General features: G+C 48.9%; 1 protein-coding gene and 2 non-coding genes across 3 annotated transcripts; 2 read left to right on the top strand and 1 right to left on the bottom strand.

The window, feature by feature from the left end:
• Positions 1-479: 479 nt before the first annotated feature.
• On the bottom strand, positions 480-693 carry U3l5 (small nucleolar RNA U3 like 5). The gene has a single exon (XR_015646083.1). It is a non-coding gene; the product is annotated as a small nucleolar RNA U3 (small nucleolar RNA).
• A 310-nt stretch (positions 694-1003) lies between these two features.
• Positions 1004-12983, top strand: Gtf3c6 (general transcription factor 3C subunit 6). The gene is given in 6 exon segments (NM_001108537.1): positions 1004-1603; positions 1963-2043; positions 4657-4720; positions 4820-4864; positions 7399-7512; positions 12335-12983. Coding segments are annotated over 6 exon segments (684 nt in total). The 5' UTR covers positions 1004-1516; the 3' UTR covers positions 12628-12983.
• A 1066-nt stretch (positions 12984-14049) lies between these two features.
• Snora9b (small nucleolar RNA, H/ACA box 9B) lies at positions 14050-14182 on the top strand. The gene has a single exon (XR_015646044.1). It is a non-coding gene; the product is annotated as a small nucleolar RNA SNORA9 (small nucleolar RNA).
• The last annotated feature ends 3595 nt before the right edge of the window (positions 14183-17777 follow it).

Genomic DNA, 17777 nt, shown 5'->3' with positions numbered 1-17777 from the left:
AAAAAGTTAGTGGGGGAAAAATAAAAAGGGGGTGGGGGCTGGAGAAATAGCTCAGCGGTTAAGAGCACCGACTGCTCTTCCAGAGGCCCTGAGTTCAACACCCAGCAAGCACATGGTGGTTCACAACCATCTGTAATGGGATCTGATGCCCTCCTCTGGTGTATCTGAAGACAGCTACAGTGAACTTGTGTATGATACATTTAAAAAAAAAGTGGGGCACGTGACCATGCAGGCACTGTCATAAGACAACATGAAAAGCAATCCAGTCACCAGCAGCTTTAGCACGAAAAAAACCTTTAGTTTTAGCTGTAGAGAGAAGAAACAGGAAAACACAATGAAAACCTTCTTCAAATGAAAAAGGACCTAGCTGTGACCAGACCTAGAGACGTTTTGTGGTCAGCTTGCAGCCATACCTACTCGCAATGACTAGGTATTAACACCAAGGTTAGTTCTAATCTTTAAACAAGGAATAAAAAGAAACCACTCAGACTGCGTTCTCTCCCTCTCGAACCTCAGAGAGGATCGAGAACGATCATCAATGGCCAATAGCAGTTGCAGGAAGCAACACTAAGAGCCGGCTTCACGCTCAGGAGAGAACGCTACGTCTCCTCCTCGTGGTTTCGGGTGCTCTACACAGTCAGAGAAACTTCTCTAGTAACGAACTATAGAAATGATCCCTGAAAGTATAGTCTTGCCTGAGCACTGCCAACCGCCACGACGTCACACGCGGCAGCCCATTTTTTACAAATGGTGACATTTCCCCCCCCCACCCCGCAATAGTCTCCAAAGAAATACCACACACATGCATTTCGAAGCTGAGTTTATATAGTCTTTTGCAAAAAAAAATCATCCTGAATAATTATTAACTGTAAACTAACTCAGATTTACGTCCATAATTAACATATCGAAGATGGCAGCCAATCATACGCCAGTGTCTTCAGTCGCCCAAACAAAACCACTTCCGGACCGGTTTTTAAAGGGTGTGTGCGGTTTCTTAGGTTGCATTTTGTTGTGAGATGGGTGTTTGTTTCCTCTCCTTTCCGGATTGCACCCTTGCAATCTTCCCCGGGTAACATTCGGTAGCATCGCTGCTGCGTTTGTGTGAACTATGTAGCCACCCTGGCCTAGAGTTTGCGTTAATCTTCTTCCCTCCGCACCTTTAGTTGCTGGGATGAAAGGTGTAGGCCACCATTGATTCTCTAGTCTTATGTGCAGCAGACAATGTATGTGAGGTTTTTAAGTAGGAGGTGGATGCAGTTGATTAGCTCATCTCAGCTACTTACTGAGTTCAGAGCAGCCTGAGCTCTATGAGCCACGTTCCTCAAAGTGGGGCTAAATATCCTAAATTCCCAAAGCTCGGAGCGTGTTTTAGTCTCCACGAGGGAGCCCCTTACGGAAGCCTGGCGTCGCCATCTTGCTCCCTGGCGAGGCGTGTGTGCGTCATGCGCCGCAATGGCCGGATAGGGGACGCCGCTGCCCGTATCTAAGATGGCGGCTGCAGGGGGCGTGGCCAGCGATGGAGTCTCTGAGCGCTATGGCGGCGGCAGTGGATCCCAGTTGGGAGGACGAAGATGAGGAGGAGGAAGAAGAGGAGATAGAGGAGGTTGTAAACGCGGGCCAGAGGCCTGCAGGGTCGGCGTTCTTGGCTGAGCCACCCCAGGGTGGGGAAAGGAGTCCAGGATGCGGACAGCGTGAGGGAGGCCCGTAGATCGCTCGCTTGCTTTCAGAAGCCTGAGAAGCCTTGGAGGGCTAGCTCCAGTTCGGATTTACCCATTCTAGAAAGAATTGAGGTAGTCTGGGCTGTTCCAGAGGTAGTAGGTTTCCACCAGAAACTAGATCGAGTTTTCGCAGAGGAATTTGGGGCATTTCTTGTTTACTGTCCCCTATTAACCTTATTAATACAACCTTACTAACTTATACTTATACGTATACAACCTTATTAACTTTGCTTTCTTCCACCAGGAGCAGTTTGTTCTGGTGGAATTGTCAGGAATTATTGATACAGACTTTCTCTCCAAATGTGAAAATAAATGCAAGATTTTGGTGAGTCTTAGAATTCGGGGAGTGTTGTAGCTACAGAAAGCCATCCCGTCTTCAAAAAACCTGGAGAAGACACAATCTATAGTATTAAGTTATTGCCTGATGGTGGTGCATACCTTAATCCCAGCACTCTCAAGGCAGAGGCAGGAGGATCTCTTGAGTCTGAGGCCTGCTTGGTCTGCAGAGAGAGTCCCCAGGGCTATTACACAGAGAAATCCTGTCTTGGGGGCTGGGGGGGGGGGGGATGAAGTTAATTGTTATAAAAGTTTTTGGGCAAAATCCTTGGCTCCAAATATTTAAACAAGCTAATTTCTGCCACTTACCCAAACATACCAATCAGAGATTAGTAGTATGGTGGACATAGCAAGTTCCAAGACAGACAGACCCATAGAGAGACCCTGTCTCAAAACAACAGAAAGTCTACTCAGGCATAGTGAACATACTCTTAATCCCGCTCAATGCATGGGAAGCCCAAACAGGCATATCTCAGTGGGTTGAGGCCAGCCTGGGCTACATAGTAAATTCCAAGCCAGCCAGGAAACAGAAACCCTGTTGAAAAAACAAACAAAGAAAAACCCTGTAAAACAAAAACCAGAGATGAACAGCAGGATAAGGGAGATTTAAACAGTGTGGCCATGTTGGAAGGAGATAATCCACAAAGGGCTGACAAGAACTTTGATGTTATATAGAAAAGGGAATATGGAGGCAGAATAGGTGATCTTGGCCAGACCTATGGTCCTGTTGATCACCATTTTGGTTCTGGTTCTGTAAGGGGTTCTAGAGAAATTAAAAAAAAAAAAAAGTCACCCAAGAGGGAGGGGCAAAATGGTTGCCTTGATATTACTGCTCCTGCTGTAGTCTACGTCCTGCCGTGGGTTGGTGAGTGAGTGGTCTTTCAAAGCTTCTGTTATTTGGCATTAATTCAGGTCTCTTGTCAGAAAGCTGTTTATTGATCAGTTTTGTTTTTCCTATCCAAGATAACTTCTAGAGAAAATGAGTGACCCAGGAGGGGAAAAGTTAAAGAGGCAAAAATAGTGAGTGAGTGAGTGAGAGAGAGAGAGAGAGAGAGAGAGAGAGAGAGAGAGAGAGAGAGAGAGAATATGAATGAGAATATGGAGTTAGGACAGTACATGTGTCTCTGACAGAATATTATGGGATATTGGGGATATATGTTGCTATGGAAAGTAAGATGCAGAGGAAACATAAAGGAGGATTTACCAGAAGCTCTCAGAAAAGCTAAACTGGATAAGAGGGGAAGTTATCTAGTTATCTATTGGGAAACTGATACAGGGCAGGAGGTAGCCTTTTCTCTGGTAACAAGTACTTCTGAGGTGAGAAGCACAAACTTGCAGGCAGAAGCTTCAACAGAAGAAGTATTTAGGCTGAGGAGAGGGAGACAGTGAGGAGAGAGAGATTCGTGGTGCCTATGGCAGAGGAAAGGATCTATGGTCTTTCATTGGACGTATCCAGGGATGATGCAGTATCTTGTATCATCGTGGGGGTACCCAGGGTTCAATACGTTCGTGTTTATCTATAAGCATGGAATTTTACAGAGATACTTTCCTGCAATGAGAGATGATTTAGCTATAAACTTTGTTTCGTTTTTGTCTTTTGAGACAGGGTTTCTCTGTGTAGCCCTGGCTATCCTAGAACTAGCTCTGTAGACCAGGCTGGCCTTGAACTCAGAGAGCTGCCTGCCTCTGCCTCCTGAATGCCGAGGTTAAAGGTGTGCGCCACCAAGCCCGGTGATGGTTCAGCTTTAAAGAGTGCTTCCTCCTCTTTCAGAAGACCTTGATTTAGTTCCCAGTACCCACAACCACCTGTAACTCCAGTTTCCAGGGCGTCCAATACCCTCTGGCCTTCACAGGAATCTATGCCTATGGTACACATAACCTTGTACACACACACACACACACACACACACACACACACACACACACAAATGAAAGTAAACCTTCAGGAGTAAAATGAAAAACCAGATACTTTCATCCCAGCACTTAAGAGGCAGAGGCAGGCAAGGCCCTGGGTTCGGTCCCCAGCTCCGAAAAGAACCAAAAAAAAAAAAAAAGAGGCAGAGGCAGGCAGATCTCTGAGTTTGAGGCAGCCTGGTCTACAGAGCAAGTTCCAGGACAGCCAGGGCTACAGCCTGTGTCAAGACCCAGCCAAAACAAAAAATAACAGAAATCAAAGAAGGAAAGAAAGAAGATATGAAGTGTGTAATAGTGGTGTACATAATAGGTATCACTCTGATACATGCATATTACTTGATCCTTTTTCTTTCCCATTTCCCAGTAGTCCTTAAACTCCTGACTCTCTTACTTCTACATCTTGAATACTGGGATTACAGGTGTGTGCTACCACACCCAACATATTAAAAGCATTGCTATTTATTTATTTATTTATTTATTTATTTATTTATTTATTTATTTATGTGACTACACTGTCATTCTCTTCAAATGTAGAAGAGGGCATCAGATCCCATTAGAGATGGTTGTGCAGGGATTTGAACTCGGGACCTTTAGAAGAACAGTCAGTACTCTTAACCACTGAGCCACCTCTCTAGCTCTCAAGGGTGTTTTTTAAACAATGGTGGTTTTGCCTTTTAATCTGTTGTAGGGAATTGACACCGAGAGGCCCATCCTGCAAGTGGACAGCTACGTTTTTGCTGGGGAATATGAAGGTAGGACAGTACCCACCGAACACAAAAGCCTCTTTTTCTCATGGTTCTCAGAGCTATACTTCCGCCGCCTTTCCTGACTCGCTTCACGTTTTCCTGCAGATACTCTTGGGACCTGTGTTATATTTGAAGAAGGCGTTGAACGGGGTAAGACTAGCTTTTTCTACAGATTATTCTGACATACTGTTTGTTTTTCTTTTTGTCTTTATTTTTTTTCTCGTTACTCAGTATCAAGTCAGGCTGTAGCTGAGGCTTTGACCTCACAGTCCTCACGCCTCCATAGTGCTGGGATTACAGCTGTGCACCACTGTGCCTAGCTTCGGATATACAGCGTGGAGTGAATATTGGGGGCTGAAGTGATGGCTCAGCAGTTAGGAATGTTTTTCCAGAGGACTGGAGTTCAGTTCCCAGTACCCATGTTGGGTGACCCACAGTTGCCTGTGACTCCGTCTCCAAGGGATCTGGCCTCAGAGGGTACATTCTCACAGACAGATAGGCTACATAGAAAGTTCTTTAAATTAAATTAAATAGCTCAGGCTGGGCATGGTAGTACATACCTTTAATCCCAGCATTTAAAAGGCTGGGGCTGGTGGATTTGGGGCCAGTCTGGTCTACATAGTGGGTTCCAGGCCAGCCAGCATTATGGGGAGACCCTGTCTCAAACACCTAATAGTAAAAATAAATAACACCTCACACTGCTGAGATGCTCAGTGGGTAAGGCTGCTTGTTGCCAATCTCTGGGGCCCAGGTGGTGGAAGGACTCTTATAAGTTGCCCTCTGACCTCCACATGTATGCTGTGGTACTCCTGTGCACATACAAACACAGAAATAAATGTATTTTTTTTTGTTTTTCTTTTTCTTTTTTTTGGAGCTGGGGACCGAACCCAAGGCCTTGCGCTTGGTAGGCAAGCGCTCTACCACTGAGCTAAATCCCCAACCCGAAATAAATGTATTTTTAAAGACAAAATAAAACTAGGGGCTGGAGAGATGGCTCAGTGGTTAAGAGCACTAATCGCTTTTCCAGAGGTCCTGAGTTCAAATGCCAGCAACCACATGGTGGCCCACAACCATCTGTGATTGGATCTGACGCCCTCTTCTGGCCTGCGGATGTATGTGCAGCTGAGCACTCATAAATTAAAAAAAATAAAATTAAAAAGGAACAAGCAAGTTCCATGTACCCATTGTCTAACTGTTTCAGATCCTCTATCTTGTCATTGACCTGGAATATGTTTAATGCTAAGACTAGGTCTGGTGGCACAGGCTCAGGATCCCAGCTATGTGGGAGGATTGTGAGTTCCAGGCCTGACTGAGCTACCTGCCCGCTGAGCCTCTGCCCATGGTAGAGTGCTTGCACAGCGTGTGGGAAATCTGTGTCCAATCTCCAGTGCCTCAGTCCCCGTCCCAGGAGCGAAGCCCGGTGTGCTCAGCTTATTGCCTTTCCTCTGTCTTCCGAAGTGAGCACTGTTGGATTGATTTTCCTTCCTATACCTAACTTTATATTACATTTTTATATTATATTATATTACAGTTTTTAGACTTGAGGCTGGGGGTTAGCTTTGTGGTAGATTCTTGCCTAGAAATATGGATTCAGTCCCTACCACAGTTCACTGAGCAAGATACGTTTTGTTTGGAAGCAGCCTCAGCATGGGGTGGGCTAGCATTGACTGTGTATCCCAGGCTGGACATAACTGTGCAGTTCTACTAGAGTCTTAGCCTCCCGCGTGCCAGCATAGGTACCGTTTTCATGATGATTTACACTGAAGCCCGGGGACCAATAACACTTTCCGATTCCCAGCGAGCGAATGGCAGGGTCAGGGCTTGGGTTTAGCCTGGCTTCAGGACTCACTTCTGTCTGTCCCTCCTGGTGATGCTGGGATCGAACCTAGCAAAGGAGCTGTGCATCTCCTCTCAGACTTGTGGTCCTCCTGTCTCAACCCTCCGACTGCTTCACTGTACAGCCCCGCCTACCTCAAATGTTGTTCACTGTACTACATTCACTCTGAAAACGCCACCGTGCATTCTTTATGTGTGTCTTTGTGTGTACAGGCAGTGATGTCTCCAAACTTTCGATGTAGAACTAGATTGACGAGCTGGGGAAAGAAATAGATTTAACAAGACGCTGGGGTTTAGCTCCCTCTAGAACATTTGCTTAGCATGTGTGAGGCCCTCGCCACAACTGCCCAACGCAAAAGAGTGCATATAAACAGAGGTGGAGGAGAGCGAAAGTGGAGTGTGTGTTGTCTTCGACTAGCTTTGCTTGATGTATAGTGGCAGCTCAACTTGGCCGAGCAGTGTGTGGAAGCCTTGGCCCAGAGTCGTATTCGCTAACCTGTCTGGGCTCACAGTCTTTTAATAGTTGTTGTTCTAGGCAGCAGTATTTAGCAGTCCTCCCCTGTCCCCCAGGCTTATCTAGTTGAGAGCATCCCCACTCCTGAGCCCCAGTCCCCATGTTAGGAGCCCTACCATGTTGCTTTAGTCTCTGTTACATGCTTCTGCCTGTTTGAGTCTGAGTCCTATTGTGCCTTCAAATGTTGGTGTTATCTGTCCCTGCTGTGCATGTGGGACAGGAGTGATCAGTTGCAGTGTGAGCATCCTGTGCTGTTTCCATAGGACGTAGTTGAGGCTAACTCCCTCACCACCTGATGGCATGAAATGGTATAATACGATCTTTTGTGTCCCAGTGGATCCAGAAGGGAATGATAAAACGGTGCTGAAGTACAAATGCCACACCATGAAGAAGCTCAGCATGACGAGGACTCTCCTGACAGAAAAGAAGGAAGGAGAAGAAAACATAGGTTCGTTCACTCCGTTCTCTGAAGACCGGTGCTCTTGGGCTGAGGACGTAGCTAAGTGGTCAAGAGCACTTGCCTAGCATGTGTGAGGCCCTGGGATCAGGGCCCAGTACTAGAGGGATGTGGTAGCATATGCTGGAAATCCTAGTGCTTTGGGGAGTGGGCGAAGGCGGCTGAAGATCGTGAGTTCAAGGCCAGAGTCAGGTACTCGGCAAGGGGAAGGAAAGTGTGACTTCAAACACCCTGTCTCACACACACACACAGGAGAACATAGGTCATCCTGTGTAGGTTTTGGCTATTGGGATATGTGTAGTGATATATGTGTAGTGATGTTGCTGTCAGGCTATTCCTTGCACTTCAGAGAGTTAGCTGTATTAATAAACTGTGGTTTATTAAAACTGAACACCACATGGGCTGGGTGGCTCGTGCCTGTTTGCCAGCATTTGGGAGGCCAAGTTCCCTTCGTCTTCCTTTTGCTTCCATGCTACAGATTCCCATTGCCTCCTGATGTCCTCCCTCCTCCTCCTGATGTCCTCCTCCTCCTCCTGATGTCCTCCCTCCTCCTCCTGATGTCCTCCTCCTCCTCCTGATGCCCTCCCTCCTCCTCCTCCTCCTGATGTCCTCCCTCCTCCTCCTGATGTCCTCCCTCCTCCTCCTGATGTCCTCCCTCCTCCTCCTCCTCCTGATGTCCTCCCTCCTCCTCCTGATGTCCTCCCTCCTCCTCCTCCTCCTGATGCCCTCCCTCCTCCTCCTGATGCCCTCCCTCCTCCTCCTGATGTCCTCCCTCCTCCTCCTGATGTCCTCCCTCCTCCTCCTGATGCCCTCCCTCCTCCTCCTGATGTCCTCCTCCTCCTCCTGATGTCCTCCTCCTCCTCCTCCTGATGTCCTCCCTCCTCCTCATGTCCTCCCTCCTCCTCCTCCTGATGTCCTCCCTCCTCCTCCTGATGTCCTCCCTCCTCCTCCTGATGTCCTCCTCCTCCTCCTGATGTCCTCCCTCCTCCTCCTGATGTCCTCCTCCTCCTCCTGATGTCCTCCTCCTCCTCCTGATGTCCTCCCTCCTCCTCCTCCTCCTGATGTCCTCCCTCCTCCTCCTGATGCCCTCCCTCCTCCTCCTCCTCCTGATGTCCTCCTCCTCCTCCTGATGTCCTCCCTCCTCCTCCTGATGTCCTCCCTCCTCCTCCTGATGCCCTCCCTCCTCCTCCTCCTCCTGATGTCCTCCTCCTCCTCCTGATGTCCTCCCTCCTCCTCCTGATGCCCTCCCTCCTCCTCCTGATGCCCTCCCTCCTCCTCCTCCTGATGTCCTCCTCCTCCTCCTGATGTCCTCCCTCCTCCTCCTGATGTCCTCCCTCCTCCTCCTGATGCCCTCCCTCCTCCTCCTCCTGATGTCCTCCCTCCTCCTCCTGATGCCCTCCCTCCTCCTCCTCCTGATGTCCTCCCTCCTCCTCCTGATGTCCTCCTCCTCCTCCTGATGTCCTCCCTCCTCCTCCTCCTGATGTCCTCCCTCCTCCTCCTCCTGATGTCCTCCCTCCTCCTTCTGATGTCCTCCTCCTCCTCCTGATGCCCTCCCTCCTCCTCCTCCTCCTGATGTCCTCCCTCCTCCTCCTGATGCCCTCCCTCCTCCTCCTGATGCCCTCCCTCCTCCTCCTGATGCCCTCCCTCCTCCTCCTGATGCCCTCCCTCCTCCTCTTCCTCCTGATGTCCTCCTCCTCCTCCTCCTGATGTCCTCCCTCCTCCTCCTCCTGATGCCCTCCCTCCTCCTCTTCCTCCTGATGTCCTCCTCCTCCTCCTCCTGATGTCCTCCCTCCTCCTGATGTCCTCCTCCTCCTCCTGATGTCCTCCCTCCTCCTCCTGATGTCCTCCCTCCTCCTCCTGATGCCCTCCCTCCTCCTCCTGATGCCCTCCCTCCTCCTCCTGATGCCCTCCCTCCTCCTCCTGATGCCCTCCCTCCTCCTCCTCCTGATGTCCTCCCTCCTCCTCCTGATGTCCTCCCTCCTCCTCCTGATGTCCTCCCTCCTCCTCCTGATGCCCTCCCTCCTCCTCCTGATGCCCTCCCTCCTCCTCCTGATGCCCTCCCTCCTCCTCCTGATGCCCTCCCTCCTCCTCCTGATGCCCTCCCTCCTCCTCCTGATGCCCTCCCTCCTCCTCCTCCTGATGTCCTCCTCCTCCTCCTGATGCCCTCCCTCCTCCTCCTGATGCCCTCCCTCCTCCTCCTGATGCCCTCCTCCTCCTCCTGATGTCCTCCTCCTCCTCCTGATGTCCTCCTCCTCCTCCTCCTGATGCCCTCCCTCCTCCTCCTGATGTCCTCCCTCCTCCTCCTGATGCCCTCCCTCCTCCTCCTGATGTCCTCCTCCTCCTCCTGATGTCCTCCTCCTCCTGATGTCCTCCTCCTCCTCCTGATGCCCTCCCTCCTCCTCCTGATGCCCTCCCTCCTCCTCCTGATGCCCTCCCTCCTCCTCCTGATGTCCTCCCTCCTCCTCCTGATGCCCTCCCTCCTCCTCCTGATGCCCTCCCTCCTCCTCCTGATGCCCTCCCTCCTCCTCCTGATGTCCTCCTCCTCCTCCTGATGTCCTCCTCCTCCTCCTGATGCCCTCCCTCCTCCTCCTGATGTCCTCCTCCTCCTCCTCCTCATGTCCTCCTCCTCCTCCTCCTCATGTCCTCCTCCTCCTCCTGATGTCCTCCTCCTCCTCCTGATGCCCTCCCTCCTCCTCCTGATGTCCTCCCTCCTCCTCCTGATGCCCTCCCTCCTCCTCCTGATGTCCTCCTCCTCCTCCTGATGCTCTCCCTCCTCCTCCTCCTGATGTCCTCCTCCTCCTCCTGATGTCCTCCTCCTCCTCCTCCTCCTGATGTCCTCCCTCCTCCTCCTGATGCCCTCCCTCCTCCTCCTCCTGATGTCCTCCTCCTCCTGATGTCCTCCTCCTCCTTCTGATGTCCTCCCTCCTCCTCCTGATGTCCTCCCTCCTCCTCCTCCTCCTGATGTCCTCCCTCCTCCTCCTCCTGATGTCCTCCCTCCTCCTCCTGATGTCCTCCCTCCTCCTCCTCCTGATGTCCTCCCTCCTCCTCCTCCTGATGTCCTCCTCCTCCTTCTGATGTCCTCCCTCCTCCTCCTCCTGATGCCCTCCCTCCTCCTCCTCCTGATGTCCTCCTCCTCCTTCTGATGTCCTCCCTCCTCTTCCTCCTGATGCCCTCCCTCCTCCTCCTGATGCCCTCCCTCCTCCTCCTCCTGATGTCCTCCCTCCTCCTCCTTCTGATGTCCTCCCTCCTCCTCCTCCTGATGTCCTCCCTCCTCCTCCTGATGTCCTCCCTCCTCCTCCTGATGTCCTCCTCCTCCTCCTGATGTCCTCCTCCTCCTCCTGATGTCCTCCCTCCTCCTCCTTCTGATGTCCTCCTCCTCCTTCTGATGTCCTCCCTCCTCCTCCTCTTGATGTCCTCCCTCCTCCTCCTGATGTCCTCCCTCCTCCTCCTGATGTCCTCCCTCCTCCTCCTCCTGATGCCCTCCCTCCTCCTCCTCTTGATGCCCTCCCTCCTCCTCCTGATGTCCTCCCTCCTCCTCCTCCTGATGCCCTCCCTCCTCCTCCTCCTGATGTCCTCCTCCTCCTTCTGATGTCCTCCCTCCTCCTCCTGATGTCCTCCCTCCTCCTGATGTCCTCCCTCCTCCTGATGTCCTCCCTCCTCCTCCTGATGTCCTCCCTCCTCCTGATGTCCTCCCTCCTCCTCCTGATGTCCTCCCTCCTCCTCCTTCTGATGTCCTCCCTCCTCCTGATGTCCTCCCTCCTCCTCCTGATGTCCTCCCTCCTCCTTCTGATGTCCTCCCTCCTCCTCCTGATATCCTCCCTCCTCCTTCTGATGTCCTGCCTCCTCATCCCCTTTCTATTTTCATGTCCTATATTCACATATTAAAGAAAGCATGTAAGATGTGTCTGTCTCATCGGCTTGTTTTGTTTCACAGAGTGAGTTCTGGTTGTATCTGTTTCCCTACATGTGTCAACTTAATTCTTATTTATAGCTAAGTAAAACTACATTGTGTGTTGTACATGGACCACTTTTGGGTTTTGACAGGATCTCTTAGAGCCCATGCTGGGTGAATTTCTGACCTTCCTACCACCTCTACTTCCCTAGTGCTGGGCTTACAGGCACTCCCACTCCCAGTTTAGAGATACCCTTTATAGCTGTTGGGTTTATGACTTGCTGTGGTCTGGGCCTGTAATCCTGGCACTGAGGAGGCAGAGGCAGGCAGATCTCTGAGCTTGAGGCCAGCCTAGTCTACAGAGCGAGTTCCAGGTCACCCGGGGCTACACAGAGAAATCTATTTTGAAAAACCAAAAAAATATATATATATATATTTGGTCCGAAGTGAAGATACTTTGTAATGAACTTGAGGCACGCAAAGTTGTCCCTGCCTACATTTGTTTATCTGTCTGTCGGCTAATCGTTAGGATGGCCCTGTGTCTTGGGTGTCGTGAAGAGTGCAGCCTTGAGCATAGAGCTGCAAGTGTCTGTGCTCTACTGACTTGAGAGCCTTTCCACTGTGTGCCCAGGAATGGTACAGCTGGCTCCTACAGTGCTACTCTGTTTCAGAAGGCATCTGCACACTGACTTCTGAGTGGTGCTTCTGTTCAAAAGGCCTCTGCATACTGACTTCTGATTGGTGCTTCTGTTCAGAAGGCATCTGCATACTAACTTCTGATTGGTTGTACAGATTTACATCCCCACCTGCCGTGTAGGCTCTTAGTTTGTGCTACATTTGTTGTCAGTTAACGGAAAAATGTGACCTGAGCTTACCCCTTCTGTTTCTTTCTTTTTGTCCGTTTATCCCCCACCCCATCAGATGGTGTCGAATGGCTGCAGATGAAGGACAATGACTTCTCCTATAGACCCAACATGATTTGCAGCTTTGTCCACGAAAATGAAGATGAAGCTGCAGGGCCAGCCTCGGATAAGCCTGTGGAGGCGGAAGACCAGGAGAGTGAGATGAAAGGTGATGCAGAGCAGACACACGAGCAGGAGCAGGCGCAGGAAGTGGGGGACCCTGGTCCTACAGGGGATACCCCTTCTGACATAGAAAGTTCTGTTTTCATGGGAACTCAAGATGGAAATGTCTCTCAAAACAGCCAGTCGTGAGGTCTAAAGAAGTGGTCCTTATACAGTGACGGCTGAGCTGCGTAGGACTCACCGTTCTGTGTTGTTATGACAGTACACGTGTCCAGTTACAGCACGATTTAGTACGCTAGAGTCATGCAGGACCCACAGGAATTCAGTTTTTATAATGTTGGGGGGTGGGGGGAGTGTGTGAGTGCCATAGTTAAAAACACTGGCTGCTCTTCCAGAGGACCTGGATTTGATTTCCAGTGTATATGTAGCAGTTTGGAGCCATTTGTGGCTTCGATTCTAGGAGATCTGATGTCTGTTTCTGGCCTCTGTAGGCCTCAGGTTCGCTCCTACCTTTCGTGGGTTCTGGGAATTAAACTCAGGTCATCAGACTTGGGCAGCAAATGCTTGACCTGTCGGGCCCTCTCACAGTCCTCTCCACACACTCTTCCTAAAAATATATACTTACATGGGGCAAGTTGGTGGCGCACACCGTTGATCCCACCATGGGGAGGCAAGAAGCAGGCACATCTCTGAGTTCAAGACCAGCCAGTCTGCAAAATGAGTTTCAGGACAGCCAGGGCCATGCAGAGAAACCCTGTCTACAAACAAACAAACAAACAAGAAACAACATTTATGTGTATGTGTGGATGCCTATGTGTGTTCACCATGATCTGGTCCTGAGGAGAAGAGGATTTTGGGTCTCTTAGAACTGGGGATAGAGATGACCACAAGCCCTGTGGTGCTGGGGTTGCAGTCCAGTCCTCTCCAAGAGCAGAGTCCTCCCACCTGCTTCTGGCCTCTGAGCTATCTTCCCAGCCTAGAGGCAGTTAAATTTCATGGTGTACTCTCATTTTTTATTTTTATAAAAATTGTTAACAATAAATCTTGCAAAATTAGTTTTTTAAAAAAAATGCGTGTATTTATTTAAATGTAGGAGTGCTGTGAAGAGGGCATCAGATCCCTGTGTAGATAGTCATGAGCCACCATGTGGTTGCTGGGATTTGAACTCAGGACGTCTGGAAGAACAGCCAGTGCTCTTAACCTCTGAGCCACCTGATGGGCCCTATAATGGCTTTTATATAGTAGGAAGCTAATAAATAATATGAAAAGATTAAAAGGAAATTGAGGCCTGAAAATCAGTTTAGACAGACGGAAGGAGGGAGGGAGGAAGGGAGGGAGGGAGGGAGGGGAGAGGAGCAGTTCCCTGGTAGTTTTTGTAAGTCAGAATAGGAGTGGTAGAGACAGAGACACAGATAAAGCACTGCAGAGTTAGTAAAACAAAACAAAAACAAGGAACCCTGTTCGGTAACTCCTGCCCATCATCCCAGCATTTAGGAGACTGAAGCAGGAGGATTGCAAGTTTGAGGCCAGGCTCTGGATTACAGCATGAAATCATGTCTTCCTAAAAAAAGGGGACAAAAACCTGTTATTTTTCCTAAGACTAAAAATGTATAGCAAGCCTCCAGCGTGCTTGGGTCTGCAGTGACCCTGTGCATTCCTACAGTGCTTGCCAGAACAATTTTAAAGTGGTTTGAGGCCTTGCCCTGCTCTCTCCAGAGCAAGGTTATAGAAATTTCAGACAATATTACAGAAAAAAAAAATGTAGGTCCTGTTCCTTGTTCCTTTTTTTTTTTTTTTTTTATTTTGCCCTTTATGGAAAAATCAGTTCTACCACTGGAGGAAACCTGTTCCTTCTAGTCTTTATTTTTTTAAATAAAATCTTGTTTAATTTTACTTTAATTGCATCCCTGATAATCTGATACATCTTATGAGGTTTTCTTTTTTTTTTCCCTGAATTTTTTTCATCTTTATTAACTTGGGTATTTCTTATTTACATTCCGATTGTTATTCCCTTTCCTGGTTTCCGGGCCAACATCCCCCTAACCTCTCCCCCCTTCTAGTCTTTCTATCCTCAGCACTTCAATTTTTACAACAGATATATAGAGGGTGGTTTTGTTTAAATCACAGACAAATTCCCTAGAGGACACATATTCAATGTCATCCAACCCAGTTCAATTCTGAAGTTCGAATATTAATCAACCTGGACATAGTGTCAGATCACAGGTTAAGGGCACAGTCCCATACCATCATCCCATGTCTAGTCTATGTGCTAATCTCAAGAAATTCCCCAAGTTTTCTACTACCTCTGAGCTTGGCTACAAACTGAATCTTCCCACAAGGCTTTTCTTTCTTTTTTCCTTCCCTTCTTCCCTTCCTTCCCTTCTCTTCCTTCCCTTCCTTTCTTTGAGTGCTTAATGTACACCTGCAGGCCAGAAGAGGGCATTTGATCCCATTAACAGATGGTTGTTAAGCCACCATGTGGTTGCTGGGAATTGAACTCAGGACCTCTGGAAGAGCAGCCAGTGCTCTTAACAGCTGAGCCATCTCTCCAGCCTCCCCACAAACCCCACAAGGCTTTTCTCACTTTCAATGGCTTGCTAAAACAGCTCATAGAATTTGGGGAAAGGACCTGGGAAAGTTTGTTTGCTAGATGGGTTAATTGCTTATTTATTTTAAGATAGTGTCTTAAATAGTCCAGTCGGACCTGGAATTTGTGTAGCTGAGGACGACCTCTGGCTGACCCTCTTTGGAAACAGCCAGATGGAGGGGCCGCATAGAGCCGAGTGGGTGTTCCAGCTCCTTTCCAAGTCCTGTCCTTTGGAGCTTTTGTGGAGCAAACACGGCTGGTAAAGTCAATGGCTACATCATACATTAAACTCCAGGCTGGTTGGTGGAGGCACACACCTTTAATCCCAGCACTCTGGGGGCAGAGGCAGGGTATTCTCTGAGTTTGAGGCCACCCTGGTCTACAGAGCAAGTTCCAGAATGGCTGAAAGAGTCAGAGTTGGGGGGGTCAATCTAAGGCCAGTGGGAAAATTCCACCGAAAACCTCCAAGCACAAAGACCCCTCCATTCCAGGGAGTAGTTAGCTCCTGGAGCAACTTCAAGCCAAACTGTCAATCAAAGCTACCTATGACTTCCAACCAACCTCTCCTTGACTTCCAACCTTCCCCCCTGGAAAGTCCAGAACAGTCCACTGAGTACAAGTCAGCTTAGAGGTCACTTTACCCCATCAATAATACCCTGCCTAGTTACCAGTTGTTTGAATTCTGCCCCAAATATTTACAAGGTCTATAACTCCCTGTGCTCAGGGGCATCTCCCCTTGGAGTGGGAGGACCCTGGCATGCTGGAAATTAAACTCCTCTTGCTATTGCGTCATCACTGTCTCCATGAGTCTCATTCAAGAGTTCCTGTAAGAGGTTCAATTTGGACCTCATGTGGCCAGGGCTACATAAAGAGACCCTGTCTCAAAAAACAAAGAAAAATGAATCAAATTCCAGTCCCTTTACCAATCCAGACCGTGGTGAGTCAAAGTGAGGTTGAAAGCTTTTCCTTTAATTTTAATTTCCTTTAATTCAGTGCAGGAGTTTGAGCCTAGGACCGTGTATATATAGTGTATAGATTTCCGTATACATATATAGTGTGTAGATTTAGGTGCTGTACCACTGTGACAGCCCAGAACGCTCCAGCCCAGCCTTTTTCCTGAAGCTATTTAGAAGCCACCTCCTAATTGCCACCTCCTAATTGCCGTCATTCATTCCAATATGCAAAAAGATGGATTTCCTGGAATGGCAGGAAATGCCTTTAATCTTGGCAGGATATGCATTTAGTTCCAGTTCATAGGGGAAGGCAGCATCTCAAGTTCTACACCAGCATGGGCAGCAGCTCTATGTTGGCGTTGGCTGCATTTTAAGATCCTCCCCCTGAAAACAGAACACACAAATGCGCCAACCTTTAAATGTCGAATTAGGTCAGGTGTGGTGGCAAATACCTTTAATTTTGTCACTCAAGTGGCAGAAACAGAAAGAACACAGGATTCAAGAACCTGGTGATCTATATAGCAAGTTACAGCCAGACAAAGTGATGAAGCAGAAGCTTGTCTCAAAATAAAACTCAAAACCTAATAAAGTTAAAGTCAGACACAAGACTGTACCCTATGAGATTAAGTTCATTCTACATCAGACTAGGTAACTCCAGGAAACATTGTGAATTAAAGGTTGACAGGGCCACTGGTGGGTGGGTAGGTGAACTCTTTGAAGTAATAAGTATATCACAAATAGATAATAGTTATGGTTTCATCTAAATCCCGACATAGACTGATCTTCCTGCCTTCATTTCCAAAGTACTGAAATGCCAGGACTGCACCCCAATGCTGAGTTCTTTTTTTTTGGGGGGGGTTCTTTTTTTCGGAGCTGGGGACTGAACCCAGGGCCTTGTGCTTCCTAGGCAAGCGCTCTACCACTGAGCTAAATCCCCAACCCCCCAATGCTGAGTTCTTTGATGCGTGCGTGCGTGCGTGCGTGTGTGTGTTTGACAGCACCTCATTGTGGACTCCAGTTTGGATTTTTTTTTTTTTTTTCTTTTTTTCGGAGCTGGAGACCGAACTCAGGGCCTTGTGCATGCTAGGCAAGCGCTCTACCGCTGAGCTAAATCCCCAACCCCCAGTTTGGATTTTTTTTTTTTTCTTTTTTTCGGAGCTGGAGACCGAACTCAGGGCCTTGTGCATGCTAGGCAAGCGCTCTACCACTGAGCTAAATCCCCAACCCCCAGTTTGGATTTTTTTAACTTTCGATCCTCCTGCCCTCTCCTCTCCCAATGCTGGCATTCCAGCTTCCCAGCTGTGCTGGCTTCATTGGCTTTGTGAAGGCATCCCAAACCAGTGAATTGTACACATTACAAGGTGTATTTTATAAAACTATATGCAAATTATGACTGAGCTTTGAGAGGAAGTCACAATCAGCAGTATTCTCCGTGCATTTTTCTTTTTGCTTCTTTTTTTTTCTTTCTTTTTTTCGGAGCTGGGGACCGAACCCAGGGCCTTGCGCTTGCTAGGCAAGCGCTCTACCACTGAGCTAAATCCCCAACCCTAACCGTGTATCTTTTAAGTAGAAGGCAAGCGGTTAACGTGCCTCAACTGATCTCGCAGTTAATGGTGTCCTTTTCCTATCAGTGGTTTTGGTTACTGAGTACCATGCCTCCAACCTTTCTAGCATTCTAGTTATTTCCCTGAAGAGGAACACCTGGCTCCCAAATCCTCGACTCCACACTAAGTCACTTGAAGTAGTTACTTTCCGCGGAACAACCAATCAGCGTTCCGTAACCAAGGGAGACAGAACGC

This window comes from Rattus norvegicus, chromosome 20 (assembly GCF_021556685.1).
Source record: "Rattus norvegicus strain SHRSP/BbbUtx chromosome 20, alternate assembly SHRSP_T2T, whole genome shotgun sequence".
In the NCBI taxonomy this organism is placed as follows: domain Eukaryota; kingdom Metazoa; phylum Chordata; class Mammalia; order Rodentia; family Muridae; genus Rattus; species Rattus norvegicus.
Note: the sequence above shows the minus strand (reverse complement) of the source record. Positions and strands in the feature narration are given on the sequence as shown.